The sequence below is a fragment of the Lynx canadensis genome, chromosome C1 (assembly GCF_007474595.2).
Source record: "Lynx canadensis isolate LIC74 chromosome C1, mLynCan4.pri.v2, whole genome shotgun sequence".
NCBI lineage: Eukaryota > Metazoa > Chordata > Mammalia > Carnivora > Felidae > Lynx > Lynx canadensis.
Window position 1 is genome coordinate 38,065,283 of NC_044310.1, and position 27,981 is coordinate 38,093,263.

The 27,981-nt window shown below is 46.7% G+C and overlaps 1 protein-coding gene across 1 annotated transcript in view; it reads right to left on the reverse strand.

The window, feature by feature from the left end:
• Positions 1–330: 330 nt before the first annotated feature.
• Positions 331–27,981, reverse strand: part of LOC115520742 (cytosolic carboxypeptidase 6) — a 138,777-nt gene continuing 111,126 nt past the window's right edge. Inside the window, exons 7-9 of the mRNA XM_032594080.1 lie at positions 7,831–7,927; positions 1,798–1,885; positions 331–480 (exon numbers count right to left, since the gene is read on the reverse strand). Of these exons, the coding sequence (XP_032449971.1) occupies positions 331–480; positions 1,798–1,885; positions 7,831–7,927 (335 nt within the window). The remainder of the gene's footprint in view (positions 481–1,797; positions 1,886–7,830; positions 7,928–27,981) is intronic.

A 27,981-nucleotide genomic window follows, 5' to 3' on the forward strand; every position in this document is an offset into this window, starting at 1 on the left:
AGATTCAGACAGATAAAATAGCTTGCCCAAGATCACACAGATGTTAAAAGACAGAAACAGGGTTTGGATGCAGAGTTAGATCCCAGAGTTTTAACCCGCCAGCATGCCTCGGGTTGTGAGGCCTGTGATCCAATTAATGAATGCAGTTTTTAAAAAGCGGGGGGCCTAAATATGGCCACAACATTATGGAAACAGTCTGACCAGGAAAAATAGATCTGGACTGTCACCATGCCTATTTTCTGCAGCCTGCCTCTGTTCATGCTGTCTCCAGAGACGCTGTCATTTCTGAAAGACCTGCCATGCTCTTGGCTCACATTGAGCTGGTTGCACTCAGCTAAACTCCCCAGGACTCTGACACAGGAACTGCTGGAAAGTCAAGTCTTGACTGTTCATCCTCATCCTGATGACAGAGCCCCTGACAGCAAAGTGCGAGTTACACCAGATTGGGTTGGCTGGCTGGTTCTTGCGGGAGTGGAAGACCTAAAGGGAAGGGCGCCAAGAACGTTCAGAGCAACAGAAGAGCTGCATAAACCACTTTATTTGTGTCCCTCTGGACAATAAGAACCCAGAGGAGAAGCTGTATATACAACACAACATTTGTAGCCAACTAACATGTGGTTCTTTGTTATCATTTCTGAAAACCAATAAGCAAAGAGAATAAGCTTTGCTTTCCATTTTTGCAACAAACTTTAAAAATCTCCAACCCAAAGCAAAAGAATGCTTAACTGGAGCTTTGTGCTAAAGGCCCTATCTCCCTTGAGCCTCCCTTCCTCTCCCTATCTCCAAATCCTCATTTCCGGGAGGTCATTTTAATTAGCAGGCTGTCATGGTGACTCAGCCTGCTGCTTCACAGACAGGAAGGGAGCAGACTCCCCTGGACCCATTCATCATACAAAGGCACTTTACTCTTTAGAAAAATGCACAAGATTTAGCTTTCCCACCTTGGGAATTGCTACTGCTGCTGATTTATTTTATCATCCCCTTGCCTTGGCGGGGCGGGGGAGGGGGGTGCATTCTCTTGCCTTCTACATCTCCTTTACCTGGCGACCAGCCTCCCCCCATCGCAGAGTATCCATGCCCACGTCTTCAGTGGCCAGGTGTGACACTGGAATCTGGCGATGTGAACCATGATAGACCTTTTGGAAGCAGTGACCAATACTTTTTGTCTTTGGAGCTAAGGTTTCAGTTAAGCTCCCCAGGTCATTGGGAAATGCATGCAGCTGATAGGCACAGTGACAATATGCCTCAGACCGCTGTGATTTCAAAAATTCTGTCCCATTGTTCCCAGCAGTACATTCGTCTTTGGGTTGTATGTGTTGTTGATGGTGTTTTGGATCAGTGAGCATGGACAGTGCACTTCTAAAACTGTAAACAACCGTCACCTAGTCCCAAAGTAGCTCTACAACTTTAAAAGGTAAAGGGGCTTCAAAAGCACTGACCTGAGATGTGACAAACCTCTCAAAAGGGGTGTGTAGCTTTTCCTCTTCCTGTGAGGATCTCTGTGTTGTGGAAAATAGCATCTGTACTTGAGTGGTTTGAGCCTCCTATTTTGTTCCTGAGCCTTATGCTGAAGTCCCACAATTGATTTTTCATTGGTAAAAGGGAAAACTGAGGATGAAATTTCTCATATTTTCCTTCCCTTTCCCTAGCTTATTCATTATCTCACACCCCTTATTTTGGAAACTAGAGAAGGGTGATTAATTTCTTGCCCCAGCAGAAAATGCATGCTCCCGCCTCCACAAGACCTCCCTGGACTCCATGTCCTTAAAAAGAGTTTGAAGGGTCTTTGTGGTTCACTGAGCTCTTCTTGTCCCCTTTGCCGTTGGGGTGGTTCCTGGCTGGTCCCCGCGTGAGTGGGTACTTGTAGGGAGGGGGCTTTTCTTTCCTGCAAAGAGGAGATAACAGAAAGACAGAAGAAAGACAGCACATATATACACCAGATTGAAATCTTTTCTGTGCGTGTCTATCTCCCCCACTGAATTTTGACTTCCTGGGAGCAGTGGCTTGTCTTCCTCTTCTCTGTGTCCCAGAAACCCAAGCCAGGGTCTGGTTCAAAGCAGGCATCAAAACTCAACAAAGGACTGCTAGATGGATGGATGCATACTTGAGTCTCAGGACGAAGCACCCAACACAATGCCCTTAACACTATTCTTCAGTACCTGCCTTCTCTCTGTTAGGCTCACCTGCTAGACTATGAGCTCCTTTGCAGACAGGGACCAAGTTTTATCCATTTTTGCATTTTCCCTCATATAGGACCTTGTTTGTTATGTTGTTGGCTGATGAGCTGATGTGCCATTCATTCATGTATTGGACTAAGATTTGTTTGCAGTGGAAAGGGTAGGCTTTAGAGCCAGGAAGAACTCACCAGAGTTCCCAGGTCGGCTATGTATGAGAGGTGTTATCTTGGGAAAGTTATTTAACCTCTATGGGCTTTATTTGTAAAATGGGGATAAAATATTGCAATCTCGCAGGGCTGTTGTGAGGTGAAATGATATGAGTAAATGTACCTACAGCAGTCTCTCTTTGCCTGCTGTAATTTACAAAGTCATGGTGCTGGATATTAGGTATGGTCCCATGGCCTCTGGAGACGACAAAGATGAGTCAGACATTGATGTTGTCATCAAGTTGCTTACAATTTAGTAAAGGAGACAGTTGCACAAAATACACAAAATAATAAGAATTACAAAGCACGAAAATAAAGTGGTGAACGCCATACATACAGAATCTCTCTTGGGCTGTTTGAGTTAGGACTGAAGAAGCAACTTTCTGGAGCCCCTCACACTCTGACCTTGGGGTACCCATTTTCCTTCATTGTTGAGGAGTCATGAATAAGGTCAAAATGTAAAAGGTGGCAGTACACAAAAGGGACACCTTGCCCCAACATCTCTCCCCGACCAGGAGGCCTCGCTGTTGGAAATTCCACTCACTGCAGGACCCAGCTAACCTGCCAAAGCTGTCTAGCATGGACAAGATACTCCTAGGCCTCAGGACCCATTTACAACCCAGAGTACCCGCTTGTAATGTTGTTTACAGGCAATGTGCTCTTGAAGTCCCCTCCCTTCTATCTTCTGTTTCTTCATTTCTAAAATAGGGAAAAGAGCCCATGTCCTTCCTGCCTCATAGACTCTGGTAAATGGGTGTTAGGGGAGAGCTTTGCAAATTACAGGGTGCCATTCATATGTCATTGAGGGCTGTGGTTCTTAATACCAAAGGGAGCATGAGAAGTAGATGGGTATGTTTTCATGGGGATAAAGGAAGGTGTACTTCCCCTAGAGAGGCAAGATCAGTACAATCACAAGCGGGGCAGCCCTAGGTAGATGGTGGCATGAGAGAAGGCATGCAGTGGCCATGGAGGAGTGTGAATGTGCAAATGACTGATAAAGAGCTTCTGTAACTGAAGATGGGGGCAAAGAGAGCGAAAAGGCATTGGAAGGCAAATACCCTATACATCCGGGCCTCTGTTCCTCTTCCTATAATGCCTACTTCCACCTCTCCAGACTCACTTGGGAAGCAGACTTCCCAGAAAATAAGCTTCTTCCTCCTCAAGTCTCCTGCAGTACTTTGTGCCTCACCCTTGGTACACCATTTTCTAGGTAGTTCTTTTCCTATCTGTTTTTCTCACTAGATTGTGAGTTTAATGCATTTGCTCTTTCTCTAGAACTCCTGAGCAAAATTCAGGCCTGGCATGGATTAGGAGGTTGAGGAGTGTTGGATGAGTAAAAATGAACTTTTGGTCTTCTCTTTACCATCTCCATTGCTCTAAACATCAGAATGTCATTGCCTCAGAATGTGTCTTTTTTAGGCCCCACCTCCTGCCTTCCACCCTATCTCCAACATGGAACACCCTCTCTCCTTTTTCTGTTTCACCCATTTAAGAGCTACATGTCCTTTAAAAGCAAGTTCAAACCCCACTTCCTCCCTGAAGCCTCCTTGGGATAGTTCTGCTGGCTGCAAATGCTGGCCAGATGGGAAGGGAATTTCTGGTTGGCTGTCACTGTTCTTTCCTAAACGTGAAGGGGCTGAAGTCAATAATTCTTAGGGGCTTCTTCAGTTTTACCATTCTAGAATTCATATATTTGGGGCTTATTTAGGGTTTACTCCCTGCTAGGCTGTGCACTGTGCACTAAAGATACAGGAGTGACCCAACGTAGCCCCTTAAGGAGAAACCTGTCTAGTAGAGAAACCAGATGTGCAAAGTGCCATGACAATACTCTATGGGACATGCAATGCTACAGGTGTGTGCAAAATGCAGTTAGGTATCCAGTAAAGAGGAAGCAGGTCTATCTAAGGTGGAGAACAGGGACAGTGAAGCAGAGGTGTGATGTTTCCACTGGACTTGAAAAGTATATAGGAATTCACCATCTAGAGACAAAATGGAAGAACATTCCAGGAAGAGGAAAAAAAGGATGAACAAAGACATAGAAGCATGGACGCAGTTGATCTGTTCATACTGAAGCATGAGGTGTAAAGTGGTAGGAAGCAGATGGGGTGGAGAGGGTGCTCACAGGGGAAGAGGTGTGCTGGCAAGCTGTGAATGAAACTCAGGTTGTAAGCCAGAGCTTTGAATAGCAAGAAGAGGAACTGGAACACTACCCTGAAGGTAATGGGGAGCCTTGGAAGGTTTTTGAGAGGGAGTATAACCTGATATGTAGCTGAGCACTTTCCCACACTGTTTGGTATCTTGTCATGTTACATGCCTTTCTCTGTAATCTAGGCTCCTGATGGGTGGGGGCTCTCTATGTCCCCTAATACCCAGGGCACAGCCTGGCACATGGTGGGCTCCAGTGTGTTGAATAGCTGATCATTCCCACCCATCAACATACACATTAAAACTCCACCATGGATCCGGCCTTCCCAGCCTGTCCCTGAGCCTGAGCCCACCCCACACTCAGAGACCAGCCCACCTTCCACACTCATGCTCTGTCTCCCCACAGAGGCTCACCTGTCCTGTTCATTTTTTCTGATTTTCATCCACCTTGATGGGACCTTTTCAGCTTTAGTTCTGTAGCTATGTTACTGTGGTCCAGAGAAGTGTGTGGTCTCAGCTTTGGTCATCAAGGCTACATCCCTGAGGCTATGCTTTTGGGCCCACACTGCTGACCCACCCAAGGGACCCTCTCTGAAGGGTGGCCTGGCACCCAATAGGCTCCCACCAGCACATGGGTGTAAACTGACATATTATGATTATCCACAGAGATGAGAGAAAACAAAGATTAATTTTGAGTCAAAACATGTAATTTTCCTTTAAAATCAGAACTACTCTTCCACTTATATTATTTGATGCTTGGGTGGAAAATAATACCAAAAAAGGGGACAAGCTCAAGTCCCAAATCAGAGCCTGTGTCCTCCTGGCAATTCATTTCTCAAGGCCTGCTGACCAACTGAGAGTTCAGTGATACTCATAGTTTGATGAGACTGAGGTGTGAGATGTGAGGATGGAGAGGGAGTTTGTTTTGTTTTAAATTTAAGGGTGGGTGCGTTTACCTCAAGTCTTCAAGGCTGGTAATTTTGAGGAGTGAATCTCCAGCTCTTTTCTAAAGAGGCTCCAAAGCTTAGAGCAAAGAGGTCCAGTGAAAGGTTGAACCCAGGGCCCCGAGAGTTCCTTGCATCCTTTCCATCCAGTTTCAGGTTCCCACGTCCTGGCCATCTGGAGGAACTCTTTGCTAACTGATGCTGAGAACAGCAGCCTGGGGGTCGTGGGGCTGGGGCTCTAGTCCTGGTTGTGACCAGTGCTGTGTGCCCCCTGGGCCTCAGCTTCCTCATCTGCATTATGAAGAGGGCCTGAACGATTGCTAGTCTCCCCCAGTGTCAACACCATTTCACCGACAGTGCAACAAGCTAGAAAGAAGTCTAAGGGATCAAAATAATTTTATTCAGGCTGACAGAGGACCTGAAAGAGACAATCCCCAAATTAACTTGTAAATGAGATTCTAAGAATTCTTTTGAGTGTTCTAAAGCTTTGAATTTTTGAGAACTTTAACCAATCAAGAATGACTTCTAAGAATGAACTGAGCACTTTCCTCTAGAGGTGAGCTCCTCAAAGGCAGGCAGGTCATGCCCTAATCACTTACTCATTCAAGCACCTCTCTCCCCCCAGGGCCTGGCATAAAGTGCTGGTTTTCCTGAGTGAATGAATGAGGGAATGAATACAGGCTCAGCATGCAGGCTCAGTGCGGTCTAGGCACTGTGGGAGCACAGAGAAGAAACAGACATGATCCTCCTGAAGGAGTTTTTAATCCACCAGGAATAGGATGGGGGCACAAATACCCTAGATTATTAGCGAATAATCTGAGACACAGTATGAGCCAGAGTACGTTGTTCTGTAGACTCTGTGTGCAGACATGGGACTCACATCATGGTGGAAGGTAGCCCTGAGAGAGATCTTCCAGCCCAACCAGAGGAGTCCAGGGACTTGCGCCAGGCCATGATAAACTGGTTGGACATCTGGGGTTGCAACCCAGAAGCCAGAGGAGACAGAAACATTTATTGAGCAGCTATGGACTGCCAGGCACAACACCAAGTTTGCATCTAATTTTTAAAACCATCTTGAGAGACTTCAGTTACTGCCCCCACTTTATGGTAGAGAGAGGTTTCAAGAGGCCAAGGAACTTGCCTAAGATCCCACAGTTAGGATGAGCCTGAGACAGAATTTGAACCCACACTGATAGTGACAAAGACTTCCTGCTTAAGCTGGAACTTAACCCGATTTTAGTCTAGCTTTGGAATGAAAAGAAATCCTAGGTCAAATCCTGCCTCTGCCAAAATCTCTTTGACCTCACACAATTCTCTTCACCTTTCTGAGCTTTCTTTTCCTCATTTGTAATATGGGGAATATAATATATATGAGGAATACATAAGATCATGTACAAAAAGTGCTTTGCTCAATAGATAACAGTGATTAATACTGTTTTTCTTAATAATAGGGTGTGGAGGAAGGTGCATCAGTGCAAAGGCCCTAAGGCAGCAAAGCATATGGACAAGGTCATGGGCAAGGTCAGTGGGAAGACTGGTCTGGCAGAAGTAAGTTGGACATCATTCTGTCCTTTAGGGAGGCTGGATCACTAGAGAGTAGGAAATGAGGCCAAGAGGTAAGGCAGGGCCAGCACAATTCCAGATGCCATTGGATGTCACTGTCCAAATGCTCACTGGGCTTACTTCCAGGAAGCATGGGAATGCCCAGCACTTTGGGCTCTGGTCTAGCTCTCCAGAAGGATACTTATCCCCTGACCTTCTCTCCTCACTGGCCCAAAATATTGACTCCATCAGAAGACCTGATGTAAAACTTCTTAGGTGTATGTCCTTCCCAGCCCTAAACCTTTGCATCTTGAGGGACTATCATGTTCTAAGGGGATATGTGTATGTCTGACAATATGTAGGGTGCTTTAACACACATCTCATAATAACCTTCCAGGTGAATGCCACCGTCCCCACTATACAGATGTGAAAATGGAAGGATCAGAGACTTTATGAGCCTAGATGAAATAGGAATTCTAGAGGATGAGCAACCAGATGAAGTAGCACATGGAGACACCCAGACTAACTTAGAACAATAACTGCGCTCAGTTCCCCAGCAACTCCCATCCCCGTGGACTCCCACGTTAGACCCGGAAACATGACCACCCCACACTGTCTGACACTGTGACGATACTTTATAGTCAGAAAACATGCTGTTAAATTCTTCTGCCCCATACACTCTGTGGCAGAGCAGGGATTATCTTTCCCATGCCACCGATAGGAAACTGAGGGCCAGAGAGAAGCCAAGGAAGTTGACCCTGGACACAAAGCTGGTTCAACAGAACGTGAGCCACACAGTTCTGCCCTGTCACTTACCGCAGCCTCGGCATGGGAATTGCCACTTTCTCGACCAGGGGGTTCAGCCGATAATAATCCAAAAATGTTCTTGCCACATTCCGTCCCAGCTTCATATCTGCAATAGTGTGCGTCAAGGAGCAACTTTGAAAGGAGACTGAGTCAGAAAAAAGAGGGCTGGTAATAAAAATGATAACCGTAATAGAGGCAGCAATACCACCTAGAATCACCATTCTAAGCTTTTTCTATGTACTGCCTTTTTTGATCTTCACACAATTTTCGACACTATTCTTTTCCTCATTTCACAGATGAGGAAATCAAGGTACAAAGAAGTTAAATAATTTGCCCGAGGTCACAGGACTAGAAAGGAGAGGAACCAGGATATGGGTCTGGGTCATCTTACCTCAAAGCTCTCTTCCTGGCTTTTGGAACATACTGTGTCCCTCTGGGGCTCACTGGGCTTCCGCGCTCTGACTAGTGTTCGTGGAACAGTGAAATGAGTTTCACCACCGTCTTCAGGAAGTCCCCAGGCTGGGGTAGGACATGGCCCAGGACATGGAAAGTAGCATTTATGGAGCACCTACTATGTTCCTGGCATGGCACTACTACTTTGTTTACTTACACACTTTAAACAATCCTGTGGGGAAGGCATCTTAATCTCCCTTTTGCTCTGGGAGGTTAAGGTACTTGTCCAAGGCTGCCTAACTTAGGCAATGGTAGAGCCAGGACTCCAATTCAGGAATGTCTGACTCCAGAGCAGTGAACGTTCCACCACCCTGGGCTGTTTCCCATCCTGAAGGCACCTTTTCTGTCAAGGGCTGAGTCATCCCAGGCCAGTGCCTGGTGGGAGGAGGAAAAACACCAGACAAGTCGTTTATGACACTGAGATGTGCCGCAGGCTGGCTGTGCTCTGGGGCCGCCACCTGCTTTCTTCCTCTGCATGTGACCGACCTTCTCTGTCCCCTTCTTTAAAGAGTTCACAAGCTGGCATTAGGCATGGCCTCTCCAACCAGCAGACCTTGGTCTGCTCCTTTTAACCTAGTCAGGCTCCAGCTGGCTTGGGGAGACCAAATCACCACTGTGTGTGCTGACAGTAAGACTACAGGGGTGCAGAGGAGAGGAGAGGTCCCTGTGGACTGGACTAAAAAAGTATAGCAGAAATCTTGGAATCAGATGCATCTAATCCAAATCCTGGCTCTGCCACATTCTGCGTATGGCACATTGTATTTTCTAAAAATGTCTGCAATGATATTTCCTAGCTCACGTGTTATTCTATGCTATGACTTTGACCCTCCTTCCACCGAGAAGTGTGGTCTATGTCTCCTCTCTTTGGATCTGGGTGGGCTTGTGACTCACTTGTGACCACAAGAATGGCAGAAGTGGTCAAAGTGACACTGTGGGCCTTCTGAGGCAAGGTCAGTAAAGGAGATGTCACTTGTCCCTGGCCTGCTGGACTACTCCAGCTAGGGTCCTGCACCTCCATGCAAGCAGTCCTGCTGCGCTGAGGCCACCATGCTGTGAGGCAGCCCAGACTAGCCCACAGAGGGGTTGCAGGTGGAGGCCCTGCCACTGTGCGGTGACCCGGCCAAAGGGAGACTCCTGCCAGCCCACGGTGCCACCAGCACACTGCTGTTCCCGCTCCAGCAACTGCGCCGCAGGCTCCAAACTAAGACCACTCGTTGGCGCCCTCCGCAAATTTTGGACCCACAGAAAGCATGAGGGAAGAGCTGGTGTTTTAAATGCTCCATCTGGGGGAAGTGTGTTACACAGCAGGAGAGCCCTAGAACAGTCTCCTGTAAGCAACTCCGTCCTCCTGAGCCTGGGTCCCTGCACCCATGAAATGTGAGCAAGAGCCACCTCACCAGGCCTGTGCTGCGGTGTGTGACTGACACATGGGTGCTGACGAAATAAGCGAGACAGTGGGGGACGAGGGAAGTGTGAGCCCATCCTCCCCAGCCTGCCTTGGCAGCCAGACTCAAAGCCACCCTAGAAGAAATCTGCGTTAGCAAAGCTCTTGAACCTTGCAAGGAAACGGAGTCAGGCTGCCAGTAAAATGTTCCCCTGTGAAGTGCTGATCGTTTTCAGATGAGCCCTGTTTGAAAGACAGGGTTTTAAAGGTGGACTTGTCTGGGGCACCCTCTTTCCCTTGCCTCTCCTACCATGTTACAGATCCCTCAAATCCTGAAGGTCTCACGCCAGGCTACTTACTGCAACGACCCTGTTTGAGTCAAGCAAGATACGGGAACTGGGTGGGAGGAGGGGAGAGACGAATCAAACATCTGCAGTTAAAACAAGCTGTCTTTGGACAAGGATTTAGGACCCAGACAAGGAGAGGGCACTAACTCTTCTGGCTGAAGCCTTTCCAATATATTGTCCAATAGAGAGAGAGAATGCGGAGCTCCCGACTTTGCATTGCCAACAAACATCACCGGATAGCCTAGACGCTGACAATGTCATCTTCCACATATTCTTCTGTGGCTCACTGATCTGTTTCTGGTGGGGGGTCGGAACAGACGGCAGGTGGGGTCAGGACCCCCAAATCACAGAAGCAGGGGGGCTTGGCTAGGATGGTGTGAAACCCAGACTGATTTGGGGACTTCCACTCAGAGCTGTTTGAACTAAGGGGCAGGTGTCAGTAACTCTGGTACTTCCGGGACCCTGTAACAGGTAACAAGGGTTTGGGCATGTACTGTTCACTCCCATTCATTCATTCACTCATTCATTCTAACATTCGTTGGGCTCCTCCCATATGTATGCTGGGAGGAAGAGTGACAGGGATGGGGTTAGAGAAAGAAGAATTAGATGAGCACAGTGGCCAGTCAGGAGGAGGAAACTAGCATGTCCCACTGACTATATCACCGAGCAGGCTGCTGCCTTGTCATCTTCACAACCGTTTATTTTAGCGCTCTCCCCGTGCGCTGCACAGTGTAGTTACTATCACCAGTCCCCACCACAACCCTGCAAGGTCAAAGTACCATTCTACACATATTTTGCAGAAGAGGACACCGTAAAGAAGGAAAATCTGCATAAGTGACCTGGAATCCTGTGGCCTGAGAGTGAGGTAGGTAGCATGTGAACCTGAGGGTCTTTTAACAAGGTGCATATGGTTTCCCCTCTCTTGAGCGTGATTATACATTCCAACACTAAACTCCGTGGACATGTAGAAGGAGATTGAATCCCAACTGGAGGAATTGTGGAAGGCTTCATGGAAGTGGGTATATAACAGAGATTTGAAGCACAAGGATGAATCGCAAGGGGGAGGAAGAGAGAGATGGGATCAGTGGAAGCACGGAGTGTGGCCGGGGCATGTGACCCCGGGCCATAAAAAAGGCAGAAGAGGGATCAAGGGCCCAGGCCACCTCAGTGTAGAGCAAAAGGTGAGGCTGCAAGGCAAGGCTGTGGACAGATCAGGAGAGGCTTTGAATGCCAAATTAAGGAATTTAAACTTCTATTCCATAGGCAATTCAAAATAGTTGATATGGGTGTCTGTGGTCGTATCTATCATTTGTCCACTCAATATATAGTTATTGATCAACTGCTATGTTCAGGCTGTCTGGAAGTCTCATGGTATACTGTGGTAAACAATAATAAATAAATAAAACAAAACAAAACAACCAAGACAATGGTTCTTAAGTCTAGAAGTGGAGACAGATAACAAAGCAATAAAAACCCAAACAAAGATATAATTGCGATTGTACTAGTGTAGGATGAAAATGCGCAGGGTCTGTAAGAGGGAGTGATGGGGTGCTGCTTCAGACAGGGGATGTGGGCGGGCCTCCCTGAGGAGGACGTGTGAAAGAGCGGACAGGGGCAGTGGGAAAAAGTCCTTGGGTCGGGGAGCGGGTCTGAGAGCGGGCTGGCATAGAGGGACAGGCAGGGGAGAGATCACATGGAGCCTTATTCTGGGTCACCTGAAGGAGTCTAGATTTTCTAAGAGAATGGGAAGCTGCTGAAGAATTTTAAGCAGGAAAATGAGACGGTCTGATTTATAATTTTAAAAGGTCACTGCTGTGCTAAAAATAAGGCAGCAAGAGTGGGAGCAGGGCAGATGGGCCAGGAGAATACTGCAGCGGGTCCGGGGTAAAAACGAGGGAGGTCTGGACCAGGACAGAGGCAGTGGAGATGGGCATATATGTTTTGGGAGAGGAGCTGGCAGGTTGGCCTCGGGGCCTGCGGAGAGGCAGGGGTGAACGGCGACCTCCTGTGCACCTAGCCAGAGCAGCCGGGTGGATGGGGTGCGGTGACTGGGAATGCAGAAGTCTGAGGGTGGTGGAACAGGCTCAGGGAAGAGACTAGGAGTCAGTTTGAGTTCAAGATGCCACTGAGACACTAAGCAGCCATGTCCTACGGCAGAAACAGGGAAAGAAGCAGATCACGGAAATGGTTTCTGAACTGCCAGTCCTCTGGGATCATGCAAGCCGCAAACTTGCTGACTGTATGGCATGAATGTCCCACTCTGCCCAGCTCCCCACCTCCTGTTCCTCCTCTCAGCATCCCAAGGTCTCTTGGAGAGGGGCAGTGGCTGCAGGACCCTCTGTTCTCCTGTCTCAGGGCCTGGATGTGGTGCATCGAATGAGCACGTAAGTGGGAATCAAGAGACCAACCTGGTTTCAATCAGTAACTTGCCATGTGACCGTGGCCGTTTCCCTGCTCTGGGCTTAACTCCTCTGTGGTAACAAGTACAGTCTCTCAGGTCCTTTCTAGCATTAATGTGGTGTGTTCGACACAATAAACTTATGAAAAATCCCATCCCAATTCTTTCATTCAACAAATGTTTACCGAGAACTTGCTCTATGCCAAGTAGTTTTAGGCACTTGGGATATACAGCAAACAAAACTCACAAGGATCCCTGTCTTCATGGAGCTTTTGTTCCAGTTATGGGAGACAAACTGTCAATCCTACACGTTTGTAAATTATTGAGAATGCCAGAAAGTGAAAGTGATAAGTGCTATAAAGTAAAGATAAAGGACAGTGTAAGGGGAGTACAGGGGGCAGGGGGCACATTGTCGCACTAGGTACAGTGGTCAGAGAAGCCTCACTGAAAAGGTGGGGTTTGAGCGGGCTTGGAGGAGGTGAAGGAGCTGGCCAGCACCCAGGATCAGGATCCCCCTCATCAGAAACACAAGCCCTGACCAGCAATTTCATTTTTGGCCTCTTGCTTGGCCCAGCCCAATCCCACTACTAGGGACAGTAGTCAGCCTTGGGGATGAGTTCCCCCTGAAGGGAGTCAGAAACACCTCCTTCGTGACACATGGCAGCTTCCTGAGGAAGGTCCTCCTTACGTCCCTGGGCAGCCCCAGAGGGAATGCATCTCACACACGCCTTCCTGCCTGGCCTGTGGCTTCCCTTCCCCATCCTGTTCCTTCCCCTTCATCTCTGCTACCATCTCCACACTTCTCACTCTCTGCAGCTCTTCCAGAACCATCAGTGAGCCCACCTGGCCTGGCCGGCCCTGAAGGGAGCCAAGGTCCAGCCCCACTCATCAGATACCATATTTCACTCCCTCTTTCCCCATAGCTGTGTGCTGCGGGCAGGTCTGATTACCGTCCCCATTTTGCAGATGAGAACTTGGAAGTGACTTGTCCAGTGAGGCCCATCAAGAACTGGCACAATGAGGACTGAAGCCCATTCATTCATTCATATATTTAGCAAGTGTCTTTTCCATGCCAGATGCTGTTCCGGGACACAGGGAAGAGAAAAAGTCCTAGTCCTCATGAAATCTTTCCTTGGTATCATCCTGCCTCCAAATAAGAAAATTTAACTCCTACTGGCTCCCTGTTTTGAAAGCCCCGCCTAGATAGCCCTGCTCATACTCCTGCCCCTGCCAGCAACAGATGATCATCGTTAAAGGGGAAAGATTAATTCTGCAGAGCGGTAGGCCAAGGATTTCTCCTCGGCAAGGCTGACAGCACTGCTGGAATGTTAAGAGGCACCTGTCTAGGGGCCTGTAGGTAAAGCCAGAAGAACAATGCGACAGTGAAATATCTTTTGCCTCTGCCTCCTTCCCCCATCCTCCCATGGTGGCGGACAGGTGCGTGATAAACAGATGAATCCTTCTCCGAAGTGTAGCGTGGGGGGCGCAGAGGTCATTGCAGAGTCCTTTCCAATAGCAGGCGAGTCCTGATGCACCCTGAGAACAGCTTGAACTTGAAAAGTGGAGAGAAATGGAGGGAGGGGCAGAGAGAAGAATAGGAAGCGACTGGCAAAGGGAGAGAAATCAGAGAGAGAGAGAGAGAGAGAGAGAGAGAGAGAGAGAGAAATGTAGACAATGGGGAGGGAGAAAGAGAAAGGCAGAGTGGAACAGAAAGAGTCAAAAGCAAGCAGGGCAGGGCGCCTGGGTGGCTCAGTCGGTTGAGTGTCTGACTTCGGCTCCGGTCATGATCTCGCGCTCAGTGAGTTCGAGCCCCACGTTGGGCTCTGTGCTGACAGCTCAGAGCCTGGAGCCTGCTTCAGATTCTGTGTCTCCCTGTCTCTGCCCCTTCCCCACTCATGCTCTGTCTCTCTCTGTCTCTCAAAGATGAATACACGTTAAAAAAAATTAAAAAAAAAAACAAGCAGGGCTACACAGGCTTTGGAGGAGAGACAGCACATGACAACAGGGAGACTGAAATAGAGGCAGAGACAGAGGAGGGGAGAGACAGGTGACAGGAGGGGGGGGGCCTCCTCTCTGACACATGAGAAGCAACTCAGGAGGGTAGGAATTTCGTGAGAGGAGAGGGGAGATGAACACATACACAAATGGTGGGGGGGATGCCCAAATCCTCCAAGAGGGAACCCAAGGTGGGGATAAAGGAGGCTCCAGACTGGATTCCTACAGCCACTATAATTCACCACCAACTTGGTGCCTTAAAACAACGGACATGTATTCTCTCACAGTTCTGGAGGCCAGAAGTCTGAAATCAGTTTCAATGGGGGCGAAAGTAAGGTGCTAATGGGGCCACACTCCCTCCAAAGGCTGCAGGGGAGAAGCTGTTTCTGGCCTCTCCCAGCTTCTGGTGGCCGCTCTGCACCTTGACTTATGACCTCATCACTCCAGTGTCTGCCTCGTGGCCACACTGCCTTCTCCTGTTGTGTGTCCAGTCTCCCTCTGCGTCCCCCTTATAAGGACACGTGTGACTGCATATTGGGCCCACCCCAAGAATCCAGGATAAACTTCTCCCTCAAGATCCTTAACAATAACATCTGCAGAGGCCTCGTTTTCATGTAAGCAGACACGGATAGGTTCCAGGGGTTAGGATCTGGATCTGTTTGGGGGGTCCTCATCCAGCCTCCTGCATGCTCTCAGAGTTCATCTGGGTGGCTAAGAGCAGAGGTTGAAGACACTGCCCAGGTGTCGGGAGTGCAGTTCTGGCTCTGTGCTGTAAATCTCTCCGGGTGCTCACCCCCATCCCTCCCCACTGCCCCTCAGTGCCTCCTGCACAAGCAGCAAGTGCATTTCATTCACCAGATTGGGACCCAGACACGCCCAACTCCAGAGTCCTTTTTATGTACAGTATTTGCTCCAGAGTCCTTTTAATTTACATTATTTGCAGGAAATACCTGTATTGGACTATACGCTGCCTATTTTGCCTCCTAAACATATTGCAGACCTGCCCTTCCTCCTCTCCACTACTATTCCTTTACTTGAGATCCTTTTCTCTCATCTGAACTATGGCTCCAGCCTCCTAATTGGTCTTCCTGACTCTAGTCTTCTTCATTTTCACTGAGAGAGATGTTCTCATAATTGCTGACCTTGTGACTTTCTGACTCATGACTCTATGCCAATTCCCTGCCACCTATAGGGTAACAACTAAACTTTTAAATCTGGCATTGACATCCTTCCATAAGCTAGTCTAAGCCTTGTCCCCTGACACTAGATTCCACTGTGCATCTATTTGGAATGTGGGGTTAAAGTCCAAAAAGCATGGGTTTTAATATTGACTCCTACACATTTAGCTGTATGATTTTGGGCAAGATATTGAACTTCTCTGAGCCTTAGTTTTCACATCTCTAAAAATGGATAATACTACCTACCTCGCAGGACTCTCATGTTGATTAGAAATTATATATCGAAAGCACTTAGCACAATACTGGCAGGTAGTAGGTCTCTTTATTATCATTATTATTTATGGAACTGTCATCTTCAACAAAGCCTAAGCTCTTCAAGGACAAGAGTGTGTCACATTGAAACTTGTTTCCAGAGCCATTTAACACAGGTTAGGACTGTAACAGAGACAAGGAAGAAACAAACAAACCAAAAAAACCAAGATAAGGTAAGAGGGAGACAAATAGGAAATAAGAGATAGGGAGACAGAGAGATTAAATTATTTTTTTAAATTTTCTGGATGTTCAGGGATAAGGTCTTACAGGTCCCTTCCATACTGTGTGCCTCAGTTTCCTTTCTGTAAAATTGGCTAGAGGGTGATCTCTGGTTCTAATCTAGTTCTCACTCTCTCTGCCCCTCCCTAGGAGGAGAGGATACCCTTTCAGGCCACCCAGATCAGTGCAGACTTCTCAGGCATGGGAGCAGTACCCATCACTCTGGTGGGGTATTTGGAAAAGAAATCAGGCTGGAGGCTGGCTAGGCTAGAACAGATGGAGATCTGACCTTAGGAATAATGTGCCTGAGTCTGGACAGGATGTCCTTGGGGGATTTTTGAACTTCAGACCACGTTAGGCAGGTTGTCATTCATTCATTATTTGTTACTCGTTTATTCATTCAACAGACACTTTTCAAGCACCCCTGTGTGTTGAGCCATGTAATAGGAATATAGACTACACTGGGCAGATAGAGTAAACAAAACAGGAATGGTTCTGCTTTCACGCTGCTCACAGTCCAGGCACTATTGACATCTTGGGCTGGATGATTCTGTTGCAAGGAGGATCCTTGGCTTTTCCCACTAGATACCAGCAGAACCTTCCACCCTGTTGTGACAACCCAGAATGCCTTCAGACATTGCCAAACATTCCCTGGGGTGTGGGTGTGTGTGGAATTCACCCCTGAGTTAGAGACACTGGTCTAAGGGGTGCACGATATCTGGTTGAGTGCAGCAGGTGAAATGGGGGTGGGGCACAAGCAGGAGTTTTAGAAGCGGGCGAGAGCTTGACTGGGAGAGGCCCTGGTTCCCCAACCTGGGTAAATGTCATCCCCGAGTGCTCCTTGGAGACAGGCAAAGGGGAAAGGAACGTGACTTCACAGGCTGTATTGACCTACTAGGATGGTTGCTTCAGCACCTCTACCCACCACTTGGGCAGGAAGAGCGGCCTCCCTCTGTGTCCCGCACCCCTCGGCCTCTGAGATGCCTCTCACTTCCCTACTTGCCCTGGACTGCTGGTATTTACGGCCCATCTATCTCAGAGCCATTCCTCACTCGAGAGGAAAGTTCGTTTCTCCCCGCCACCTCCCACACTCCAGCTTGTTTTGTGACTCCCCCGCTCTCCCTCCGTTCCATGCCGGGAACTAGCAGTTTCCCAGCAGTGCCTCCCTTTGCCCACTGATGGCTGACCACAGCTCTGGAAATTCGCTCACGAAGTCTGCTGTGCCTGCCCAGCTGAGCCCCACTCAGCAAATGGGGGGGCTTGGACGCGGTTCAGTGCTAGAGGAGGCTCTGCTTCTCTGAGATGCTCCTAGATATTTTCAGAAGCTTCCACTGACACACAATATAAAAACAAGACTAAAGACCAAAGTCAATATTTGTGCAGCAGCATCTTGGAGCAAGCGGGAGGCAGGGACAAGACGCATAATAAGTGGGAAAAGCTCCAATGAGTCCTGGCTCTGGGCCTGTCTGGGAGGTTAGGGGGAGGGGCTGCGTGGCCTTGTGTGGGACAAGTGTCAGTTCTCCAATCTGGAAAGTCGGGGGAGGGGCAGACTTGCTGATGTTTTGAAACTTTCAGCTCTGTGATGTTTTGGGAGCCTCTAGATTCCAAGTTCCTACCTGGGGAATTAGGGGCTTCCTGGCCCCTCCTGTATTATGGGCAAAAATTTACATGTATGTGTGAATTTTCCTAGGGAGGATATTCATAATTTTGCATAATTTTCAAAGAAATCTGTATCCTTCCAAATGTTAAGAATCTCTGCTCTAAATTTGGACAGTGATCCTTGAGTTTATCATCACCTTTAGATAATAATATTCCTTCTCATCCTCTGACTCATTCACTTTTTATACCGTGACTCTTCTGGGATTAGTGAGAATCTGGTGGTGCTGGGGAGTGCAATCAAGTTAGGCTTGGAGCACAGTTAATAGTAGGTAGACTCTGTCCTCAGTACACCTGCATTACCTTAGAGGAGCTCAGAGATTCTGGTGGTGCCAGTCCACTGGAGGGGCCAAAGGAACAGCTCAGCTAAGCAATGGGGGAGCAAAGTAATAATCACAACTAGCCTAGAATTTAAGAGGCCCACTAAATGGTTTGCTGAAGGGACAGACTATAGGGTTCTTGATCTTTAAAAGAAGGTCCTTCCCGGTTCCTTGTTTCTTCATTCCTGACTCAGCCTGAATCTGAAGCACTTACATGCATTAAGGGAATGAACAATATCCTGTGAGTCAGGAGACCCATAAAAGAATGTCAGCTTTAACCAAATTGCTGTATGACCTGGGCTGGGCCACTCACCCCCTCCTGGGCCTCACTTTCCCCATTTGTATAATTAGGAGGAATTCAGCTTTTTGCACCATTTCACCTGGGGATGGCTATAGTACAGTGAAACTCCATTACAATACCTTACTCTTGGCTACCTCCTTACATTTAATCCTCATTTGGGGACATTTTTGTTCCATCTTAAGCAAAATAGAAATGATCCCATCCTTTAAATTCCAATCTTTAGGGCCCTACTGGCTCCAATGTTTTATGATTTTCTTTCCTGCCCTTGTGTTATTTTCTTTTTAACTGTTATCTCAAACCTGAAACTCAGGGGATGGAGCTCATGTTTATGATCATTTACTATCTTCTGAGCACCGTGCTATTTACTATGTGCAAACGAGGTAGATTTTATTATTCCCATGTTACAGGTTAGAAAACTGAGGTACAGAGATATCACTTGTCTAACATCACTCAGTTAGCAATTGGAGGTGAAGACTCAACTCAGGTCTGTCCAACTGCAAGGCCTAAGGTTTTTGAGAATTATTATCATGCTATACTTATATAATTAACCGTCTTAGGATGGATTTATTCACTTATTCAATATTTATTATCTGCTGTGTAAGGCTCTGGGCCGAATGCTATGGATTTGGAAATGATAAGTCAGTCTCGGTCCTGAGCAGCCCTTAGGGAAGACATGTAAATAAAAACTGCAGTGCAGGGCAATGGTCTCGATGGCAGAGGGAAGTAAGGGAATCGGGAAACAGAAAGTAAGACTTAACGTTGGAAGGACCCCAGAAGACTTCTCAGAGAAGGTAACACTTGTGCTGAACTGAGTGGGGGGCTTTTAACTGAGATGAATCTGCATTAAGTAATTCAGCCAACAAGTAATTGAGAATTTACTATGCACCAGGTACTTTTCTAGATGCTGAGATACAACAGTGCACATGTGCTCATGGAGCTCACATCCCAGTAGGGGAGATAGTCAATAAAAAAAACAAATGTAGAATGAGGTTGGAATCTGGGGGACTTGACAAAAGAGTAGGAGCTGCCCAGGCAAAGAGGGGATGACGGCATGGGAAGGGATCTCTGAAGACAGGCAGAGGCATGTGCATGCTTCCTGAGGCACAGTGATCCCCTCAAAAACTGTAAGACATTTGGTTTGGCTGGAATATCTTCTACAAGATGAAGAAGGAAGCAAGATAAATACACAAAGACAGGTCATGAGTGGCTTGTGTGATGTAATGAATGTGAACTTTATGCTGTAGGTAATAAGGAACCATGACAAAGTTTTAAGGGAGGGAGAGAGAATGTTAGATTTGGCTTCATAATGATCATTCCTGTGGCCCTGGTAGAAGATGGTTTGGAAGGGACAAAGACTGGAGACAAGGATAGGTCTGGTCTGGGGAGGATGAGGAGGACCTAAGCTGGGACTCTAACAGAGGGGCAAGAAGGAAGGGACAGAATTAGAAATACTTGTCACATAAAATGAATGTGAGCTGGGCATTTATTGTGGGGTAATCTGGGAATGTGGGGTTCTGGCAGAGGTGGCTGGACTAGAAAAAGCATCAAGAATAGCACACCAGGTTCCTGTCTTGGGGAATCAGATGCTGGTGTCACCAGTGATCCTGGATATGAAGTCTGAATGTGGCTCCTAGAATCCAGGGAGCTCTGTGTTCCTTACAGTCCCTTCCATGGCACTCTTCTCAATAGGACAGTTGCGTAATTTTATTTTGCTGCACATTTGCGTCAAGTGACTCATGATTCCTACTTTGAAGCTCCACTGTGATGCCTAGTTACTGGCATTTCCTTACATCTCATGCTCTTTGGGGGACATCTTGGTTTCTTGTCAGGCAAACCCAAAGTGAGCCCACAGACAGGATGGGTAAGAAGCTGGGCTTGAACTCCCCACGAGACTAACACATTTACCCAAATTTTAAAGGATAGAATCTATTTTCTCTGGAACTTTTCTTTTCTATTCTCACTCTCCCACACCTCTGATGGGCCAGCTGGCCTGTCTGCTTGTCTGCCTGACTGCGTCCCTCCCTCTGACAAACACTAATCAGGATCTGCTCTGTGTCAGGATATAAAACATGCCTGTTCCACGTCTCATTCAATCCTGCTCTATTTTACTAACAATAAGACAACAAGTCATATTGTAACCCATGCTGTCATTGAGACCCTTGAGAACGGACTTCCTCAACCAGGTAGATGCCACTTCACACCCTCCCTTCACAGCCTGTGCCTGAGAGGCTGTCATAGACCGTCTGCCTCGCTGCCTCTAGGTAATGTCTGCTCATGCGTCAGCCCTCAGCTCAAATTCCACTTCTTCAAGAAAGGCTTCCCTGACCTCCTGGACAAATCAGTGGCTGCTGTCATATACTTCCCAGGGCCCCTGGCACCCCTTCATATAGGCCTCTCGTGTCTGTAACTTTATGCACCAGTGTGGTTTTTGATAAAACCTCTTCTACTAGACTACCAAGTTCCATGATTGCAAAAACTGTGTCTGTCTTGTTCACCATAATCCCCCCTCTGCCTGGCAGTGTATGACACATGTGGTGTTCAATCAATATTTTGCTGCTAATTGTGGGAATTTGGGGAGAAATCTAGGTGTTTGAGGACTTCATTAGGAGGAGAAACAGCGGTTACTTCCTAGTGGCTAATGGTGAATGCGATTTTAAGAATAGAGATGCTAAGGGGTGCCTGGGTGGCTCAGTTAGGCGTCTGACTTCAGTTCAGGTCATGATCTCACGGATTGTGGTTTTGAGCCCTGGGTTGGGCTCTGTGCTGACAGCTCAGAGCCTGGAACTTGCTTCTGATTCTGTGTCTCCCTCTCTCTCTGCCCCTCCCCTGCTCATGCTCTGTCTCTCTCTCTCTCTCACAAATAAATAAACTGTCAAAAAAAAAAAAAAGAATAGAGATGCTAAGCTGTGGGAGTTTGGCACAAGGAAGATTGAAAGCAAGCATCACAAACTCCAGAAGGTAAAGTGGCTTTGTTCTTCTGTCACTCCTAGGAAAGCAGGGTCCCTGGAAGAGGGACTATCTGATGAAGAGAAGAAGGAGACTATCACTGTACGATACATATTTCCAAGGAGCCCATGTAAGGTCAAAGATTCAGAGATGAAAAGGTTTTGTGGATGAAACGATTCCCCTCTAGTCCCAGGCAGGTGGATCCTGGGGTCAAGGGGTCATGTTTCTTCCACAACTAGCTACTTATAGCTAGAAGGTGAAAACAAATGAATACTTCTGGGCCTCCAGGGACACACCCTCCTCTTGAGCCAAAGATTCTCAGAACAATATCCCACCTAGGCAGAGCTGGGAGCCCTGGCCCTGGAGGGGACAAAAAGGAGGAAGGCCTGGGAGCCAGCAGGAAGAGCTGGGTGTCAGAATTGAGCTAACTCCCACCAGGCTGGGACTGACCGATTACATCCAGAATCTGCACAGCTCTTGGCCTCTCTCTTTCCCACTAGACCATGAGCTCCCAGAGGGCAGAGCCTGTATCTTCCCCATCCTCGGTTCCCCACAGCCTAAGATGACTCCACTAAAGAATGTTTGTAGGAAGAATAAGTAAATGAATGAACACATAAAGCCTGGGCAAGTGTGCACCCCCTAATCCTACATTTTCTTATCTGTGAAGTGGTAATGACTCCTAACTAGAGTATTGTGAAGACTGAATGACATAATGAATGTGAAAGCACGCGGTCAATAGGGACTCTCACATAAAGTAGATGTTCAAACATACTTTATCCTCTCTTTTGCCTTTAACCACACCTCCTGACTTCAAGTACTCCCGGAACTTCACTGGCCTTCATATATTATAGGCTGAACTTGACAGTGCACCAAATGGCTAGAGAATCATAAAATACCTGAGCGGGGGTACCAACAGCAGCCATCAGTCTTGCTTTGTTTTCCTGCTCTTAATCAATTCCCCTTTCACAACACCCCGTTTTTCCACATTGAGCCTCCAATCTCAGTCTCTGTGTCTTAGGAGGAGCTGACCTCACCCAGACTGTCCAGGAGGATATAGAGTCAATCTGATTGGGGCCAATCTGAGTACTGAATGACTCTTGCCACAGTGATCAGTTGGGTGTACATATGTCCAAGGTGACTCAACTCTGGGACTTGTGAAAGAGGGAATCAGGGAATCCCCCTTAACCCTGAGAGGATGGAATGTCCACCAGGAGCTGCTGGCAGTCATTTTGCTTCCACAGGGGAGAGAGCCTGTCAGAGAATGGTATCAATGCTCAGGGAGCAGCTGCAAACCCTGTCCTGACGACACTGTCTCTAGATCCAGGCATGCTTAAAACCAATATTCCTTTGGACTGTAAAGTTTTGCATGCAACTTAATTCTCCTTTTTACTTAAGTAGGTTTGAATTGGGTTTTCTGTCTCTTGCAACAAAGAAATTTTACTAATACAAGACCTTGACGTTTACCTCATCAAACCTCCTCATTTTACATGTGGGGAAGAGATTTGCAAAATCACATGGCCAGTTTTTATACACAGCCAATTTTCCAAATAAATCTATTGCCTCACTTCCTTTTATCTTTACTGCTGACCAGAACAGGAGCTGCTTGTCCTTCTGCCTGGGTAGGGTCATAGAATATTGATTTTGGTCACAGAACGCCTAATCTTTCTCTAACAGAGAGAATTTCCTAATTCAAGTCCTCAGCAACCAGTTTTGTTTTGCATTACAATGTTTTTATCCCCCAAGTGGAACTGCTGATGACCGTCCTTTCCCTTCCACACAGTGTAATCAGCAGCAATTAATTCTAATCACAAAGAGACAGCACGAATGAACAGAGCATTAATTGGACGGAAGTAATCAGAATCTCCTTAGCCTGCAGTTGGTACCTGTATGGAAGCATATGTGATCAGGCTCGTGCATTCGTGTGTACACACACACACACACACACACACACGCACTCCTCCCCCCTCCACTCCAATCAACCAGGGCACAGGAGAGGGTATAGACTGAGCATACTGTCTGGTCACCATGGTGTAGTATTAAAAAATCAAGGACTTTGGAGTCACAAAGATTCTACCACCAACCAGTTGCTTAAAATTGGCCTCCTCGTTTGTAAAACAAGGATACACAGACCTACTTCAAAGTGGTTTGGAAGATTAAATAAGTATATTGTATATAAAGCACTTCTTACTGGTTTTTAGCAGGAGCTCAGTAAGTGCTAGTTTTCTTTCCTTCCACATCAAACACCTTTTATAGCTGGTAGAGAATAAAGGCCTAACGTGACCTGAAATTTTAGATAGTTGACTGTTCTGGACTGGGTCAAACAAACTTGATAGTCCCTTCTGATCTCCCTTTAATCCTATACCACCACCCTCCCCCATGTATCTACCCCAACACACACACACACACACACACACACACACACACTCAGTCTGGTCATTCTTCAAGGCTTAGCCTAGACTGCACCACATACATCCTTCATGAAATTTTTGAAATTCGTTCCTGAGAGCACTATTTTCTTTGAACTCCATTCCTTTTTCATGATATAAAGTGTATATGGTGATATAAAGTGATATATGGTGTCTTTGCTTCCCTATCTCCTCAAGTTCCTTCACTCCATCATTGAACCAACTTCTTGAGCCAGTAGATGCATGGGCATATGACTTGGTCTGTGTCCTAAGACATTCAGGTTCAAACTAGTCCTTGAGCACAGCAACTGTGTCTGACTCATTTTGCTATCCCCCAGGCCTTGAGCCATGGTTATCCTTAAATATGTGATAATGGCAATGCGTTGCCCAGGAGAAAACATCTGGGCTGGGACATCAATAGGTCTTGTGAGGATACCCAAGGCCAATGAGCTTTCTAAGATTGGGCACGGATTCTGCTGAGCTTTCTGAGGGAAAGGATTCAGTATTACAGAGAGAGATCTGGGGTTAATTAGCCATGTCCCTAGATCATGTCACACAGGATGCATTCAAATCCAAAACCTTGAATCAGCTGAGACCTGGTGCCCAAGGATATATGATTTAGTAATATACCTGCAGAAGCTCTGGCCTGGGATCAGGCCCACCTTTGCCACCAGGTTTCACAGTGATGTTGAACAGTTATTTACCCCTTCTGGGTATCAGTTTAGCCACCTCAATTTTAGTCAGCCAACAACTGTGAACACCTACTGTGTTCCTCATCCTGGAGATATAGAGATAAATCTGATATCATTAGCTCCTTTCAAGAGCTCATTGTCTAGCAGGAATTATGAAAAGGAAAATCAAAGAGAGATGTTGTAACCTCTTTATATTGTGTAGTTCTTTGTTTTTAAAACCTGAAGAAGGCTCCTTAGTGCCTGTAGGATAAATTGCCAATCTCCTTTACCTGAAATCACAGCCTCTTGTGATGTGGCCTCCACCTACCTATCTAGTCTCTCCTTCTCCCATACTGATCCTGTGCCCTGGCCACACTCTAGTGCCCATCAGTCTCAATGCTCCTTTATCATTTGTGCCTTTACCCATGTGATGTCCTTCCAAAATTCTCTTTCTGCTAAATTTCTGATGATCCTTTAATACAAAGTGAAAGTATGAAGTATGCACAGAAGTAGCATCACATCTGTAAATGGGAAATAGTTCCAAATGTTATGGTTTTATGAAAGCTTTCTTTTTTCTTTTTTCTCTTCCCTTCCCTTCCTTTCCTTTTTCTTCTCTTCTCTTCTCTTCTCTTCTCTTCTCTTCTCTTCTCTTCTCTTCTCTTCTTCTCTTTTCTTTTAAAGGGAAGATTAGATTAGCTCTACCAACACTTTTAAGATGCAATCACTCATGAATCTTCGTATTGCATCTTTGGAACTCATGATCAATCTGCTTGAGCTGTACCTCTCCTCATGGTGTTTGAAAACATCCCAAGTGCCAATTAACTAGACTGCAGGCTATGGGCTTGTCTTCCTAAAGAAAGTTCCTTTCAATGGTGAGTGAGGTATCAAGTCAACTTCACCGCACCCAAACTTCCTATTCCTAGATTTCTATTCCTGACCTTGATAATAGTTTTCTCCCTTCTTTTTTTAAAAGAGATTTTTAAGTTTTTTAAGTTTATTTATTTATTTGGAGAGAGAGAGAGAGAGAGAGAGAAAGAGAGCATGTGTGCGTGAGCAGGGGAGGGGCAGAGAGAGAGGGAGATAGAATCCCAAGCAGGTTCTGTGCTGTCAGTGCAGAGCCCAGCTCAGGGTTTGATCCCACGAACTGTGAGATCATGACCTGAGCCAAAACCAAGAGTCAAATGCTCAACCCACTGAGCCACCCAGGCGCCCCAAGATTTTAATATTTTTTTACTAATCTCTACACCCACTGTGGGGCTTGAACTCACAACTCTGAGATCAAGAGTTATATGTTCTATCAACAGGCAGCAAGGGGCCCCTAAAGTTTCTCTCTTAAAAGATGCTGTAAGAGATCACTTAGGTCTCTTTTTTTTTTTTTTAATTTTTTTTTCAACGTTTATTTATTTTTGGGACAGAGAGAGACAGAGCATGAACGGGGGAGGGGCAGAGAGAGAGGGAGACACAGAATCGGAAACAGGCTCCAGGCTCTGAGCCATCAGCCCAGAGCCCGACGCGGGGCTCGAACTCACGGACCGCGAGATCGTGACCTGGCTGAAGTCGGATGCTTAACCGACTACGCCACCCAGGCGCCCCAGGTCTCTTATTTCAGAGCATTGAGGTGCTCATCCACAGCTTTGGGCTTTCAGGCCCGTGTGGAATGTCTTCCTCTTCCCCTCTTGGTGAATGCTTAACCACCCTTGTAAACTCAGCTCAAAATCTGTCCCATTTAGGAAGCCTTCTCAGATTCCTTAAGGCTGAATTAGTTGCTTACTTAATCTGTTCTCTGTGTTCTCATGGAATCCTGAACCCATCTTTTCTTTAACTTTAATTACACCATTTTATAATCCAAACCAGGTAAAGAGACAGGTTAGGCAGATTAGGTACCAGGTACCATGTGTGATGGGATGATAAGACATCAATGAAAATATAGCAAGCTGAAGAAAATTATATTTATCAGAACTGTTTACTAAGATGTAGTTGGAGGGAAATTTGAGGTGTTCAGGTGACATAACTTGCTCAAGTCATCAAGCTAGACAATGGTCTAGAATGGTTTAAATGGTTTGAATCCAACTCCAAAATCAAGGCTTGTGTTGGTTATTCACTCAGTCATATGTGTTGGATGCTGACTGTGTGTCAGGCACTGTGCTAGGCACCGGGTGCAACATTTCAAACATGGCAGACAATGGCAGAGCAGAGCCTAATTCCTTATGTTGGTTTCCAGTGTTAAGATCTGAGATTCTTCTGAGCACCTGGGTGGCTCAGTTGGTTAAGGATCTGACTTTAGCTCAGGTCATGATCTCACCGTTTGTAGGTTTGAGCCCCGTGTCGGGTTCTATGCTGACAGCTCAGAGCTTGGAGCCTGCTTCGGATTCTGTGTCTCCCTCTCTCTCTCTCTGCCCATCCCCCACTTGTGCTCTGTCTCTGTCTTTCTCAAATATAATTAAGCATTAAAAAAAAAAAAAAGATCTGAGATTCTTCAGTCCCAGTGTGTGATTTCACCAGTTGGAAGCTCCACAGCCAGCTTCCCAGCTTCACCCCCCTCTCCAGGAACAGGCAAGAAACTTCCTCATAACAACCCCTGCCTCTGCCCCCAAATCTTTGGCTGTGCCCACTGTGGAAAGAGAGCCAAGGCTGCTTCCAAGTTCATTAATAATTTTGGCTTTCTGGAGGAAGGAATTGGATTGCTTTGCTCTTCAAATATCAAAACATCCAATTAACACAGCTAATTAGCATCACTAGCAGCAGTCAAAAGAATGGCAATTTAGATGCAGGATTTCAAAGGTTTCCTAGTTGTAGGCCAAGGCAACCCATCACTTGCTAATGACAAGAGTTCCTTGCTTAGGCAATTCTATAGCAGCCATCAATTAGCCTAGCCACCAGGCAGAGATTGGCCCCATCCCTGAGTCATTTGTCTAATCAGAACTGTGAGGAGAGAGAAAGAGACAGAGTTGGGGAGCAGGAGCGAGGGGGAGGGAGAGAATGAATTAGGAAAAAAGGGAAGCACAGAGAGAGAGAGATAGAGAGAAACAACACACAAAGACATAGAAATTCTCAGAGACAAAAAGAGACACTGTGTGAGAGAGATGAACAAAAAGGCAGCTTATAAATAGATAGCAATCATAGAGGCACAGAGAAACAGAAATAAACATCTTAAGTATAGAAAAGATAGGACAAAAAACTTCCGGCCACCAGTAGCCTTGGGAAAGCGGCTGATCTCTGGGCAGCCCAGCACTCTGATTGATAATATTGGGCTGAGCTGTGAGAACAGATTACAATTTGGCAAAATTTGGCTGCTATGGTGAGACTCAAAGATAAGAGACTGAAAGACCCCACCTGAACTTCTTGTTCCTCCTCACACTGAATGTTGGCCTTTCATGAGCCTTGGTTTCTCTTTAGAAGGTTGGGTATGAGGTCAATGTTCCTCTGTTTGTGTACTTTCTCCTGTGATCAACACCCACCACACCCCCCCTTCCCTGCTCCTGGCACCGACAACCAGGCCTATGATCAACTGGGAGTTCTGTTGTTTCCCTCAAGGAAGGAAACAGATGGATCTCCTACTGAATTCACTTCAGAAC